Raw genomic sequence first — 15,316 nt, 5'->3', positions numbered from 1 at the left:
CAAAAAAAAAGACAAAAAAAAAGACAAAAAAAAGCGCTGTGTTTCGTTTGACTTTCAGAGAAGCTTATGTAATGGCAGCATAATAAAACCCTTATTTCGGGGCTCGGATTAAATGTCAGAGTTTCAGATAACCCGTGGTTTCGTCTTCCACGTGCCACACTCACAGGAAACCATCCCCAGCCTCTGTGTGCCTGCTGCTCTGCCTGAGGATGGTCCTGGTGGGCACTGAGGTCAGTGATTGAATTGTACCCAGCGGGGCTGGGACCACCACGGCCACCTTGCCCCTGCATCAGTATTTACAGTTGTGGTGTGAGGCTGGTAGGTGATGCTCTAAGCCTTGGAGATCATACACATTAGTAAGCATTTAAGTCAGTGTTATAATTCACTCGCTTGTTAACCTGAGAAAATAATCTAGCTGGGGTATAGTGCTGCCCAGGGGGATTGTGTAAGCACTCGGAGATTTGTGCATGTTTTTTTTCTTGCTTATCTGCTTATCGCAAGCTTCTTTCAGTTATCCAAATCGTCTCGGCTCTCTACCCTGCCTACTGACACAGTTGCACTCCCATCTGGATGAAATGCATGCAAACATAATGTATTACTTCCAGTAATGGAGTAGGAAAGAAGGAGTGAAGGACCTACTCCAAAGGTGCTCATGTGTACTGCTGAAAACCTTTGGTCAGGTCTGCTGGGTTGGTTTGTTCTTCATTTCTTTAAGCATATTGAATGGAAAAGGAACAGAAAGCCACTGAACCCACTTCATTAACTTGCCTGTTTCCATGGAGTTATTTTTTCCATGTAAAATCAGTGTAGCTACGTGCTGTCCCACATTTCATACAAAGCAGTGCAGGGTCCCTCCTCTGGATGATGCTCCTGGTGCCAGCAGGGCTGGGATTCATCGCTGTGTCCCATAGCACCTGTGTCTGTCACATCTGCATCAGCTGGGGGAGATCCTGCTTAATGCTTCACCCAACAGCAATCTGGACAAAAAGGCACATTTAGTTTTGCCTTAAAAAATGAAATCAGTCTGTTGCTCTTTTCAAAATACACCCAAACAGCCCCATGGAGTTCCCTCAGCCAAGCGCTCTGCGTGTCCAGCTCACCAGCATCAGCACAACCACCGCACTTAAAGGCCAGACAGATGTTGGCTTGTAGCCCTGGCAGATTCTTTTGCAGAAGGAGGGTTTGGTAAGGACAGGGGCTTTTTGAAAACTCAAACCCAGATCCTCCAGCCCCAGCCATCTCATGGTGCAGCAGCAGAAATAAAACACCACATTGTACCCAAAACACCTGCTCCCCTCACCTGTACTCTTCACAGAAACTGCCTGGGCAGCCAAAAGAGATATCTGAGATACTTTGATGAGTCCTAAAGTAGTAAACACCCTTACTGAGTGGTAAAAGGAGGCCTAAGAATTTCTAAGTGATGTGTCCAAAAATGAACCAGTTAATTCTCAGCAGAGCAATAAACAGGATATGAAAATGGACCCTCTGCAGCCCTTGGTGGTGATCAGTTCTTTCCTCACCTCAACCTGGAGAATGATGGGTATACAAAGTAAGCTGAGCTCCTTTGCTGTTCCCACCATGGAACTTTTGGTAGTTGGTAATATATCAGAGTATAACCTCTATGCTAAAGGGGTCTTCAGCGTCCTGCTCTTCCTGTGATTTTCCAGTAATCCCTTTTTCAGTAGTTCTCTGTTTGGACTTGTCTTTCTGAGGTAGTCAAAATGGTAAAGTCATTCCTTAAAAAAACAGATAAAGTGCCAGCGTGTGTCTGTGTAACGAAACCCCAGCCCTCCTGCAGTCAGGGAGAAAATGACTGTTGGCTTGGGTTTCACTCCTGAGGTGCCGAATATCCCGGGTGAATAGTCCAGCAGCTCTGGCGTGAGCAGTTTGTTTGAGACGTGGCCTGTGTCACGATTGGCACAGTGGAGATACATCCTCAGGAAGTCACAGGTGGCTGAAAGAGGATTGTCCACCCCTGTCCTGGGAGCGAGACCCGCGGTGTGTCCTCTCCAACCGGGGCAAAACCGCAGCTGTGTTCCCAGGGAGAAACCTGGGCTGTGTGCGAAACTTCACACGGCATCGCCATCATCCCCCAAAACTTTTATGGGAACATGGTGCTAATAACACCAAGGCCATGGGTTTGATCCCTGTGTGGGCCATTCATTGAAGAGTTGGACTCAATGACCTTTGTGGGTCCCTTCCAACTCAGAAGATTCTGTGGTTCTGAAGCCCCTTATCTGACACAGGATCCACGCGCAGGTGCCGCTGCTGCCGGGGCACCTTCCCCGTGCCTCTGGGGTAAACTCCCTGCTCCTTCTGCTCGCAGGTATCCGCCCGCAGATCATGAACGGCCCCATGCACCCCCGGCCCCTGGTGGCACTGCTGGATGGCAGGGACTGCACCGTGGAGATGCCCATCCTGAAGGACCTGGCGACAGTCGCGTTCTGTGACGCACAATCAACTCAGGAGATTCATGAGAAGGTACCGGGAGATGTGGGGAGGGAGCGGTGGGATCTGGGATTCCTCTTCCAGTTTTTCTTTAAAGCACCATCCAGTGCCTAAAGAGTCTCAGAGCTGGAGAGGGACTTTGGACAAGGGCCTGGAGGGACGGGAAAAGGGGAATGGCTTCAAACTGACAGAGGGCAGGGTTAGATGGGATATTGGGAAGGAATTCTTGGCTGTGAAGGTGGTGAGGCCCTGGCACAGGTTGTCAAGAGAAACTGTGGCTGCCCCATCCCTGGAAGTGTCCAAGGCCAGGTTGGATGGGTCTTGGAGCAACCTGGGCTCGTGGAAGGTGTCCCTGCCCATGGCAGTGGGTGGAACTGGATGATCTTTGAGGTCTCTTCCTACCCAAACCATTCTGTGGTTCTATGATTTTTGAGCAGAAAGTGCACAAAGCTGCGCTTGGAGTCGATCAACAGGAAACATCAACAGAAGCCACTGCAGATTAAAATTCATTGAGGCTGTTTTAGAAGCCAGATGTTATTTTGGAAAAAAAAAAAAGTCACCTTATCTCTTTGCATCAGGTTTTTTAGATCAATATTATTAACATTTCTCATGCTTATTGAAGTCTGTGGTGCTGTTGCTGTGGCTTTGGTGACACCATCCCACCTGCAGCTGGTGGGTCTCTTCACGTGCTGGGGGTACCTCCAGCAGCTCATCCTTCCCCAGCAGGGAGTGGGGGAGGTTTGAACATCATTCAGGAAGATCTGTGCAGTGTGGATGAGTGTTCCTTCTTGGAACCTCAACTACCTGTAAATACTTCTCTTAGAAATATTCTTTGTGCACATTTAGATAACTCAAATGAGGTTTGAAGTGATCGGACATCACTTCCATGATCTGGGAAAGAGGGATACAAATAGAATCAGTGCTGATTTTGCAGATATTAAATGTGGGAGAAGGAGGATGGAGGTTTCTGTGAGACATGGATAGGTGAGCCAGTCTTGGAGGGTTTGGGTAGGTCTTGGGTTTCCAGAGCACTGCGGTAACTTATGGTGAGCACCAATGAAGGTCTGAATCTTCACTGAAGAGGACAAAGCACAGCCCTATGTGACTGTTCAGCCTCACAGAGAGCTTTTCAGGTCCTTTTGAAAACAGACAGAAAAGGTTGATGTGAGCAGTGTGATGGGTGTCTGAACTGCTGACATGCAAAAGGAGGTTGAGGTGTGGTGAGTGACACACAGTCGTGTTCAACCAACAGACACTGCTGCAAAACCTGATTCCTTGTTAAAAGCAGAATTACTGCTGGTTGGAAGCAGAGGGACCAGCAGATAACCACATGGAAAAGGGTCCAGGTGAGCAGCAGAGCAGGCTCGGTGTTCCTCTGCCTGCTCTACTCAGATGTAGCGTCATAATTTTCAGATATTCATCAAATCCATTCCCAACAGGAAGGGCCTCGGTGTCGGTGGGTCACACCCCTGATGGTTTTGGTGACAGTGGGAAGTGCTGGCTGGAGTCTGACAGTAGATCAGCAGTAAAGATGTACAATTCCCTGTGTCTTATTCCTGATTCCAGGGGCTGCAGGTGCCCCTGCCAGGCGTGTCCTGGTGGCTCCTGACCTCTCTGTTGTGTTGCAGGTATTAAATGAGGCTGTGGGGGCGATGATGTACCACACCATCACTCTGACCCGGGAGGATCTGGAGAAGTTCAAGGCCTTACGGGTCATTGTTCGAATAGGCAGCGGCTATGACAACATCGACATCAAGGCTGCAGGGGAGCTCGGTAGGTCTCAGCTCTGCGCCCTCCTTCCTTCCCGTGTCCTTCCAGGTCTTCAAAATCAGCACAAGCACCTGCTGCTCCCGTGGGACTGTGCTGGCACAGCGGAGTTCAAGGCAGGGCCTCCCAGAGGTTGTTCAACCCCTCCGAAAGGGGTTGATTCAGCCCCTAAAATTACAAGTGCAGCTTAAATTTTTTTGCACCTAGAGAATGGTATAACAAGAAAACTTGACCATGAAGTAAACAAAGTGGTGCAGCTTTAGAAGGCAGCTTTTAGGCTTATGCTGTGTTTAAAACGGCCCCATCAAAGTCCCTTGTTCCTACTCTGCCCCTGTTTCCAGGTGCCCCCTTCTACTGACAGATATTTGTGTGGCAGTTCTATTTCTGGCACAGGAGAGTTGATACAGCCTTGGAAAAATTGGAGGAAGGGTGTTTTATTATGTTTTGTTAAGCAAGATTAGCCTCTTGATCTGATCTCTGAGTCATGCCCACTCCTCTGGGAAGGTGCCGTGTCGGATGGTGGAGCAGGAATTGTGTGTTGGGTTGTTGCTGCCTCCTTTGCCATCTCATCAAAGGTGCCTCAGGAACTTGAAAAAGGCATTTTATGTGGGTCCATGTTGCATGGACTGCCAAAATATGGAGGGTCACATGGTCAGACAGGGCCACCCAATTTTCAAACTGGCTGCACGGAGCTGAAGTGTATCCTTGATTTTAGCAGCTGAGTTACAATGGGGTTTGATCATCTGATTCCAAGATTCAGTCTATCGAGCAGCCCTGCAATCGTGTTTGGGATATGTTGTATTAAAGGTTATCTCTGGGGAAGTGAAGAATAACAGCTATTTCACCTGAGCCGTTTTCCAGAGATAATTGCGATAAGAGAGTCTCAAATAGTCATTCCTAAAAAAGCAATTCTCAATATAGTGAATTGTTTTCTTTTTTTCAAGAGGAGAACAGTGTCTTCCCAGTGTAATGGTTTCTTCATGTTTTTAACTCTTATTGTTATTATCCATTATAGCAATGTTCTGAGGCTTTGAACATCAGGAAAAGAAAGATATAAAGAATAAAGTAATGGGATACTGCAGCATAATCCTTCTTTTTATACTTGGCAAATTGGGTGGCCAAATGATGTGGCTTCAAGTAGAAAATGTAATGACTCCCCACAAATGTAGCGTAAAGTTTAATTGGTATTGCTTTCCATAAGGTGGATTTTAAGCTGCACAGTCAATAAATGACCGGTGTCTAAACACGATGCAGCGGCCACCGCGCTGACGGGGCTGGGGGGCCAGTCTGGACCCCTTAAAACACACCCCCAGAACAAGATGCTGGGGTTGAACCACCCTCTGTGGGTGTTTATGGGGCACAAGAGCAAATACCAGTGTAAGGAGCTCTTGGGAAAGGCAGCCCAATGTCCTCCAGCTCTGTGACTGCTGGTCCCTCACAAGGGGACAGGGCTGGACTTGGCCTCCAGCTCTGGGGTCCCCAGCACAGGAAGGGTGTGGAGCTGTTGGAGCGAGTCCAGAGGAGGCCACTAAGGTGCCAAGAGGGCTGGAGCACCTCTGCTGTGAGGAAGGGCTGAGAGAATTGGGATTGTTCAGCCTGGAGAAGTGCAGGCTTTGGGGTGACCTTATTTGTTCTTCCAGTACCTGAAGGGAGCCTTCAGGAAAGATGGAGAGAGACTATTTACAAGGGTATGGAGTGACAGGACAAGTGGCAAGGGCTTCAAACTGAAAGAGAGTAAGTTTAGATGAGACAGTAGGAAAAAATCTTCCCTGTGAGAGTGGTGAGGCCCTGGCACAGGTTGCCCCTTGCACAGGAAGCTGTGGCTGCCCCATCCCTGGAAGTGTTCCAGGCCAGGTTGGACATGAATTGGAGCAACCTGGTCCAGTGGAAAGTGTCCATGACCATGGCAGGGGTGGAATAAGATGGTGTTTGAGGTCCATTCCAACCTAAACCATTCTGTGATTCTGTGATTCCAAGTGCTGGCAGGGTGGTGGAGGGACCTGTGGCTGACAGGGAGCACTGCCCGAGCTGCCCATCACCCTCCAGCCGCCTTCTCTCTTCTCTCCCTCCGGGAGCAACCACGACCTCTGCCTACAGACAGGCAGGAGCAGTTCAGGTGGTACTCAGATGTGTGATTTTCTTGGGAAACCCTCGTTCTCCCTCCATTAGGGACTCAGGCAGGTGGGCAGTGTGGCTTCTGGGCTGCACTCACATCCCTGACACAAATCAAAAGTTCCCTTTTTGGAAGACATGGGAATGTAAAATGAGACAGCTTTACGAGCTCATGGTGTCCGGAGCATCCTGTCCTGTCACCTGAAGGGCAGAGGAGGCAAATTTCAGGGATTGATCACTGGGGTTTTTTCTACCCTGTAGAGTCAGTCAGTTTTTCTCCCAGTTTCCACAGGTCTTTCAAACAGCCACAGGGTGGAAAGCAGGTTCAGAAACAGAGAAGTAGCTCCTGGGAGCAGGGATATGGGGATGAGAAACAGATTTTGGATTTTGAATTAGTGCTCCTCACAGTGGAAGAAGATTTTCTGAATATCTTACTCTGCATTTATCTCCTACTTTTTCATGGTTTCTACTCAAAGGCTCCATTAAAGCACTTAAATACACATGCATCTTTAAGGTGTGTTTAAATCATGTGGAATCTGGCCAGGTATAAGCATGTGTTTAACTGCTCTGCTAAATAGGTGTGAAATTAAGCACAGCCTTGCACCCCTTACTGAGCCAGGGCAATGACCAGGGAGGCATTTTCAGGGAACTTCATCCTCTTAGCTCCGAGTGGGACATGGTGGCTTAACATAAACCTTTTGTGGCAAAGGAAGAATAGGTCTGTCCTTGAAGCCAGGGCAGCAGATGTGTGCAGTGGCAGCGCTGGGTTGGGAGAGCTGTTCCAGCGTGACTGTGCTTCCTGTGCTTCCCAAATTTTGGGAAAGTCTCCAGATTTCGTGGCAGGAGCAATCAGTTCTTCCTGCAGGAGCATGGGTGGGTGTTTGGGGCGGGCAGAGGCTGGCTAGTGGTGCCGTGGTGGTGGTGTCACCTCAGGTCTTGCCATGGGGGGTTTCGAGGCCACTGTTTGGTGGGTGTTGGTGGAAGGGAAAGGGAAAGCTGGTCCTGCCACACCAAGCTGGGCACCATCCTGCTCCAGAGCGCCAAGTTATTGCCCTCTAAATAATTTAATGGGGGGACAATCTTATTGTGGAAAGGGAGGGAGTTCTGCCAGCATGATTTAAGTCACCTTGAAGGTAGGTGGAAGTAAACAAGAATAAGACTTTCTGTTGCAACACAAACCTTTGCTGCTGGAGTTAATCCTGGGTAACTGAGACTCCTTACTCTAGACATACACGGGGGTGTAGGGGACCCCTGAGCATCACTGGTGGTTTTTGCAGAGATTTCAGGCTGCTACACCTGAACCATGCACGTCCTTGGAAAACATTATTCCAAATGCTCAGAACGATGGGCTGGTTGGGCGGTGTGGGGGTGAAGCCAGGAGCCCTCTCCCTGCCTCGCTGGGCCACGGCTGTAATTTGTGTGTTGCTTCCCCAGGAATCGCCGTCTGCAACATCCCGTCGGCGGCCGTGGAGGAGACGGCCGACTCCACCGTGTGCCACGTGCTCAACCTGTACCGCCGGAACACGTGGCTGTACCAGGCGCTGCGGGAGGGGACGCGGGTGCAGAGCGTGGAGCAGATCCGGGAGGTGGCCTCGGGCGCCGCCCGCATCCGGGGGGAGACGCTTGGCCTCATCGGCTTCGGTACGTGGGCGAGGGGCTGCCTGCGTGGGGTGTGGGTCACTGCCCTGGGAAGGACTCAAAGATGTGCATTTCCAAAACCAGAACCACCACCACAGTGGATCGGCGTGAAGTAGGGAGAACATCCCACGCTGATTTTTTGGGGCTGTTTGTGAGCTGTGGTTGGATCTTTGGAGGAGCGCTGGTGAAACCCAGTAGTGCCCCAAGAGGGACCACACCTGGTAGCGCTGCTGTTCTCTTCCCCAAAAACTCCATCCCTGAGCCACAGCTGCACCAACCCAGCCCTTCCCGAGCCACTCTGCCCTGCACAGTGGCAGGGCTGTGTAAAACAGTTTTTTTCTTAAGTTCACCCATAGCTGTAGAGTTTCAGCATCAGCTAATTAATCCAAAAAGCTCATATGAACATGTTTAACTGGGGAAGCTGAGGCAGGGTGGGTGAGGTTAGAGTGGGAGATCCAGGTTAGCACAGGTCTGTCTGGCAGGGCTGTGTGCTCCCAGCTGGATGTCCATCCAGACACCCAGGTGATGTCCCCTGGTCAACCACAGATCTCCAGAGCACTGGGATGGATTCAGGTGTGTGCAAACATGGGGGGATGGTGCTGTGCACCACTGACTAGACATGGGCTGGGCTCCACACTGCTCCTACCTGGAAAAATGAACAGATAGAGAAATAATGGAGGCTTGGCACACCGGGCACACGGAGATCCTGGTGGGAGCAGGCAGGGAAGTCTCCAGCAATGCTGCAGACATCTCTCCCCAGCACAGCAGGCATAGCAGCCCTTCATTTCCAAGCCATGACAGTTATGCCCAATCAACCAGCCCTTCACAAGGGGCTGACAGCCCTTCCACAAACAAGTTGCCTAAAAAAGGACGCACTTTTTTCCTTTCCTTTTCAGGCTTTTTTTGGTAGACACAACCCAGCAGAGGGCTGATGTCCAGAGCTGCACATTGGGTTTTTCCCACCAGCCCTGCATGTCCGTGGATGGTGCCCCATGTTGGAATGGCCATAAGCTGGCAGGGGTCTGATGGCCCCAAAAATTTTAACAGAAGCATCTCACATTTGCTAGAGGCGAGCACAGCCCTCCCCGCGCAAAGGGCATGGCTTTGCCCTCCAGCCAACATCCATCCAGGGGCTGTCTGGGGAGTCCAGGTGGTCCCAGGGGACCCCAGTGGCAGTCCTACTGGAGGGTGGAGGGAAGCTGGGACTCAGGTAAGTCACGCTGTCTCTCCTCTGCCCACAGGTCGCACTGCGCAGGCGGTCGCGGTCCGGGCCAAGGCCTTCGGCTTCAACGTGATCTTCTACGACCCGTACCTGCAGGACGGGATCGAGCGGTCCCTGGGGGTCCAGCGGGTCTACACCCTCCAGGACCTGCTCTACCAGAGCGACTGTGTCTCCTTGCACTGTAACCTTAACGAACACAACCACCACCTTATCAACGACTTCACGATCAAACAGGTAACTCACCCCGTGTGCACAGCCACGGGGAGCTCTGTGGTGGGCATGGCCTGAGCGCCAGTGCTGGCCATGGATCCCTCTGCCCCCAGAGCGAGCCAGGGCCTCAGTGCCTGTGGGCACCTCCGAAATAGCTGTTGGCACCCAGCTCTGCCTCCACATTATGTTTAGGGGGGATGAGCCCTATGCCCATGGTGCAGAGGTGATGGCAACAGTGGAGTTTGTTTGCCAACACAAGATGGACTTCCCATAGAAAACCCACGTGCACTGGGATGGGGGTTGCCCTGGGGTTGGAGCACAGTCGCTTGGCACGAAAAGCAGGATACTGTCCCGGCTGGAGGCAGCACCCCAGGGCTTAGGATGGGGTCACTGCTCCCAGCTCACTCCGTCTCTCCCGGCAGATGAGGCAGGGAGCGTTCCTGGTGAACACGGCGCGCGGGGGGCTGGTGGACGAGAAGGCCTTAACTCAAGCCCTGAAGGAGGGACGGATACGAGGGGCCGCGCTTGACGTGCACGAGTCTGAACCCTTCAGGTAAAGCTCCGGCTTTACTGCACCTGCCCTTGGGTTGGGGTCACTGTCGTGGCATGGATGGGGTACCCAGCACCCACCGTGTGCCACAGCCCCTTTGCACACAGCCCCAGGGGTTGGTTGTAACTGGGAGTGCAGCTTCTCCCACCCCAGAAAGATTTTAAGTACAGAAAGTGTGCTCCTCCACAGGAGGAACCCCTTGTCCACCCCCTCCCACCCTGGGCTGTGTCCCCACACTGCTGCAGACACCCCCAAGCATTTACTCTGTTGGAGCATGAAGACCAACCTCCCCATGGGTTGATTTTTGATCCCCATTGGCTCTCTTTTGGTGCATTTTCAGTGTGAGCCCTTAACAGGAGCTGTCCTTCTTCCCTGGTGCTTCCACGGCCATTTGGCACATGGCTGGCACAACCCTGTCAGGCTCCTCCCACCTGGGTGCTGCAGGTGAAGGGCCAGGGAATCATGGAATGATTTGGGATGGAAGGGACCTTAAAGATCATCCAGTTCCAACCCTTTTGCCACAGACAGGGACACCTCCCATCAGACCAGGTTGCTCCAAGCCCCATCCAGCCTGGCCTTGGAAGGAGTGTTGCATCTGCAGGGGGCAGGCCACGAGCCTTTTGCTGTTCATAACATCTTTTATTCTCTCTTTAAACATTGATTAATCTTTCCTCTCTTTCCCCCTGCTCCCAGTTTTGCTCAAGGCCCGTTGAAAGATGCTCCCAATCTCATCTGTACCCCCCACACAGCCTGGTACAGCGAGCAGGCGTCACTAGAGATGAGAGAAGCTGCTGCTACCGAAATCCGACGCGCAATCACAGGTACCCGGCACGGAGGGATGCTGGGCTTGGCTCCTGTGTGTGCCTGGAATGGGAGCCGGGAGGGGGAGAGACAGGGCTTCACCCTGCCTGTGTCCCAGCAGGGGACTGGGAAAGGGATCTGACCCCCAATTTACTTCCCTGCAAAAGAGCTGAGAACGCAAACTTTACTTTTCTGTCATTGGGGATGTTCGTGGTTGGGTGAGGGGTTTGGTGGGGTTTTGAGGTTTGTTTATTTTTAAATAAACAAGGTATCTGTGACTGGAGAGAAAGGGACAGGGAAGCAGAGAATCTGCTCAGTGCTGATGCTAACCCCCATAGTGGTGCAAACCACAGCCACTGCATTCCAAAACCAAATTCCAAGGCAGTGAAAGCATCTGTGCCCAACTCTTGCTGTAACTGAGCTTGCTCCAAAGTGGTGGGTACAATACTCCAGCAAATGGGTGGTTCTCTTGTCCTAAAAGTTGGCCTCCTTGTGAAGGTGGAAGGCACAGCTTCCTGTCTGCTTCCAAAGCAGTGAGCTCAAGGGAACAGCTTTCCTGAAAGTACAGAATTGGGATTGAGGATGGGAAACCGGCATCCAACCTTGCACCTCAGGACAGCCAAAATATCCTCCTGAAACAAGGAGATTTTTTCCCACCCATCCTTTATGCTAAGAAATATAGAGAAATTATAAAAATTATAGTTTATTAGAAGGTGATAAGGCTGGGACCCGCCTGACACAGACTTACCTTTATCCCCAACTCCAGGGCGCATCCCAGAAAGCCTAAGGAACTGTGTGAATAAGGAATTCTTTGTCACAACGGCTCCATGGTCAGTAATAGACCAGCAGGCGATTCATCCCGAGCTCAATGGTGCCACGTACAGGTAAGTGGGAGAACAGGAGCACCCGGCGCCGCTGGCAGCAGCAAATTTGGGATCCCAGCTGTACAGCGACAGTGGAATCCCGGGTGATACCTGGTGCTGTGACCTCCTCCTGGAGGACCAGCTCTCACACCGCTGGGGATGCTGCCTGATGCAACCACGGGTGTACAAAGCCTCCCTGTTCCAGAGCCTGCATCCCGGCAGGCCAGGAGTCATTGCACAGTTCTCTGGAAGTGGGAGGACCCCCCAGACCCCTCCACAAGCTGGACATGGCTTCTGAACTGCAGAGGCAACTGCAGATGTGCTCTGTGCTCCTGTCCATGCACTGACTGCTGTGAGCCTGGCCCAACTTATGGGTTAATGAGCCAGGGAAAAAGCTCCAAATATAGGGCCCTAGTCAGGTGACCTAATTTCCACCTAAATCCGAGATTAAGGGTTACTTACTGCTCTGTTTCAGATGGCTCCAAGCATGCTGGTAGGAGACATTAGGCATAAGGACTGAGCTGGAGCATGGGCAGCCATTGCGAAAAATACTCTGAGATACAAAAAAAAAAACCCGTGGGGCACATCAGGTCATGTCACAGGCGGAGACAGGCAGGAGTTAATCCCGCAGCAGAGCCCCAAGGCCCCAGGCAATTCCTGTGCCATTCAGGCCACAAGCAGTGAGCACTCACTCTGACCAGCAGAACATCCAGACCTGGAGAAGGTATCCCCCTGGTCCTGCTGCTGCCTGCTCCGAAACACCAGGGCAGTGCCCATTACCTGAGCACAAGCCTCGGCTTCCCAGCTTAACCTCAGTCTCTGCAGGGAGCTTCATCCTGGCTAAGCTGCTCAGGATCCACAGCTCCCCTGTAAGCTTTACCTTCACCAGCAGGTAAAACCTCCCTTCCTCTCCTACATTCCTGTTCCACCTTTGCCTAAGGCAACGGGAGTAGCAGGGAAGTGCTGTGGTGGGGGCCTCTCAGGCCCCACATGTCCACAAAGCTCCAGAGGGTTTTGGCCTCCTTGCCCCCATATCACGTCTTATCAGCTCAAGAAATGGTTGTTCTCTGTTCTCCAACTCAGTGTTGTTTCTTGGAATACGCTTAACTCCTCCTGCTCCTGGAAAGCAAGATGGACTAGATCTGACCCCAGCTTTCAGCTGTGCTTTCTGTTACATGAGGAAGATGCAGCTCACCTTCCACACAAAACAGGTGTAGGTGTTCAAGGGCATTCCCACAGAGGGATGACTGAGTCAGCAAAGAGCATTGCAGATGGTTCCTTACCCAATTTTTCAAGGGAGAAAAGTCTCCCTGTGGTTCAGCAGCCGTTGGAAGGTACAGAACAAGCCACAGCACTGCTGTCGTAGGAGAGGACACTTACCCAAGGCACAGCACCCCTGGTTAAGGTGTAACTCTGAGCTCTCCCTTGTAACTTAAAGGAAAACCCAAGGTGGCTCTAGAAGGGAAGTGGGATCTCTTTGCCGCTTGTTGTCTCCGTGGTCTCCGCGCTGGGTGTCGGGCGATCCGCGCGTGCCGAGCTCTGCCGTGACACACCCGCCTCTCTCTGTCCCTTGTCCCAGGTACCCCCCCGGGATGGTCAGCGTTGCACCAGGAGGAATACCGGCAGCTATGGAGGGCATCATCCCCGGAGGCATCCCCGTCACTCACAACCTTCCCACAGTGGCACATCCGTCCCAAGCTCCATCCCCCAACCAGCCCACAAAACACGGGGACAACAGGGAACATCCCAACGAGCAATAGCAGATAATTTAAAAACCATTCAAAAAACTTAGGACCAAGAGACATTGGAAAAAGAAGTTATACATGAACTAGAAAAAAAAGAAGAATTTGATACGAAATTTGTAATGTTGATTTTGGACAGACGCATCATTGGTGTTCCAGTGTTCCCGACAAAGCGACAGCAGCCAAGACTGGGGAGAAGCCCTGGAGAAGTCACCTCTTACTGCAGCGCTGAAAACTAGGATGTGATACATTAATGAGCAACTTCTGTTATTGTGTGTTGAGTTTCCTTCATCTGTGCATCAATCACATGAATAAAAATAGATTTTTTTTTCCCCCCCTCAATTCCTTGGGAAGGACAGGGCTCCTGCACTGTGCTCAGACCATTGAATTAAGCCATCTTTACAGAGTTAATGTAAGAGGAAACCATTATGTGGCTTTAGCCCTTTCCTTACTCTTGTGTCTGGTACCTCTCCTAACAGGAGGCAGCAGTCCTGGCTTAGAAGCGGAAGAAAAAAAAAGAAAACTACTACTACTACTATTCCTTTTTTTTGCAGTCTCACAGGGCCAGTGCCGTGTAACAGAAGTTCTCCTGCCAGGTTTAAGTTCTAGCCATTCCAGCCGGGATCCGTGGGATGGGGAGGGCAGAAAGGGCTCCTGGCAACAGCCACTGCCCTCCCAGGCTAAGGAAAAAACCAAACTGCCAGTCTCTTCTCTGCCCAATACACTGAATAAAGTAGCTGTGCATCCACCTACGCCCTGCAATGATGCAAGAAAAATAAAAGAAAAAAAAAAGAAAAAATAAAGAAAAAAAAAAGAAGAAAGTATTAAGTTTCACACACTATTTGTACTCAAATATATTTTCTCAGTTTTAAATCTGCAGCTATTTTATCAAGTGGAAAAAGTCTTGAGCTGGAAAGGGTTCAAGAATAATGTTGCATTTCCTTATGTCTCAGGAAACACTTTTTATGGTAACTTGTCAGACTGTCTATGAACAAAATCCACTTTTTTAGACATTGATAAAAGTCTTCTTTTCTTCACGTGATATTTTATACAAGAACACTTCAAGATGTGTTATTAGATGTGACTGATTTTAACAAATCCTATTAGATTTGTATCAACTAGTTACATGTTATATTCATAGTCTTTTGTGAATCATCGCCTTTTTGTTTTTAAAGATGGCCTGTTTTGAGCCTTTGTATGGGTACATTCCTGTTTCTGTGACAAAAAAAAAAAAAAAAAAGAAAAAAAAGAAATCTTGAGCTGTCCCAAACAGACAAAAAAGAAACCAATGGCTATCAGTATGTTTTGTTTTAGTGTGTTACCGTTACTGTATTTGTTTATTGTAAAGGTGGACATTTAGCGTTCAGTGCAGTTTTCAATAAAAAAGTGATAAAATTTCTATAATTTCTGGAAGGCAAGAGCTCTCGCTGCAACCTGGGGCTTGAAGACACTGAGAGTAGCCCAAAGGTACAGAAATGTAAGTTCTGGTCACACATTGTGAGTATTTAAAAGCAATGGGAAGGAAGGGAAGGTCCTTTCCACCTCAAACTCTTTATGGTAATAGGCAACCTCCGTAGAAAAGTATCACTGTGGTTTCCACTCAGCTACGAAGGCAGCTACACCTCAAACATCTTTTGTACGTATTCAAGAACTGAAGCATTAACAAACCACTAGAGAATAAACCCAAAAACATACTTGAGAGGTGCTGGTGGCTTTGAGCCTCACTGGGCAAAAGGCCTGTTCTTGTTTCCACCCCTCCTTTCCCCTTGTGCCTGAGTTCTGCACACATGGAGTTAAATGGGGCAAAGAGTTTGGTCTGGAAAGGGACTAAAAAAGCTGAAATCAAAAGTGTCCAAGTTAAAAAAAACTCCGTATTTTGTTTGCTTTAAATTAAACTGAAAACTAATTACCATCTTCAAACAGTCCAAAAAAGAGGTCACCTGTTATAGAGGAGTGACAGCTC

At 50.1% G+C, this 15,316-nt stretch overlaps 1 protein-coding gene across 3 annotated transcripts in view; it reads left to right on the top strand.

Moving 5' to 3' along the window:
- The window catches only part of CTBP2 (C-terminal binding protein 2), a 70,217-nt gene extending 55,454 nt beyond the window's left edge, over positions 1 to 14,763 (top strand). For all 3 annotated transcript variants that reach the window (XM_017809184.1, XM_017809185.1, XM_017809183.1), the window contains 8 exons: positions 2,327 to 2,481; positions 4,077 to 4,221; positions 7,762 to 7,968; positions 9,207 to 9,421; positions 9,820 to 9,950; positions 10,641 to 10,768; positions 11,515 to 11,632; positions 13,191 to 14,763. In XM_017809184.1, the coding sequence (XP_017664673.1) occupies positions 2,327 to 2,481; positions 4,077 to 4,221; positions 7,762 to 7,968; positions 9,207 to 9,421; positions 9,820 to 9,950; positions 10,641 to 10,768; positions 11,515 to 11,632; positions 13,191 to 13,371 (1,280 nt within the window). In that variant the 3' untranslated portion in view covers positions 13,372 to 14,763. The remainder of the gene's footprint in view (positions 1 to 2,326; positions 2,482 to 4,076; positions 4,222 to 7,761; positions 7,969 to 9,206; positions 9,422 to 9,819; positions 9,951 to 10,640; positions 10,769 to 11,514; positions 11,633 to 13,190) is intronic.
- The last annotated feature ends 553 nt before the right edge of the window (positions 14,764 to 15,316 follow it).

This window comes from Lepidothrix coronata, unplaced genomic scaffold (assembly GCF_001604755.1).
Source record: "Lepidothrix coronata isolate B3197 unplaced genomic scaffold, Lepidothrix_coronata-1.0 Scaffold25, whole genome shotgun sequence".
In the NCBI taxonomy this organism is placed as follows: Eukaryota; Metazoa; Chordata; class Aves; order Passeriformes; family Pipridae; genus Lepidothrix; species Lepidothrix coronata.
This window is presented reverse-complemented; position numbering and strand designations above follow the sequence as displayed.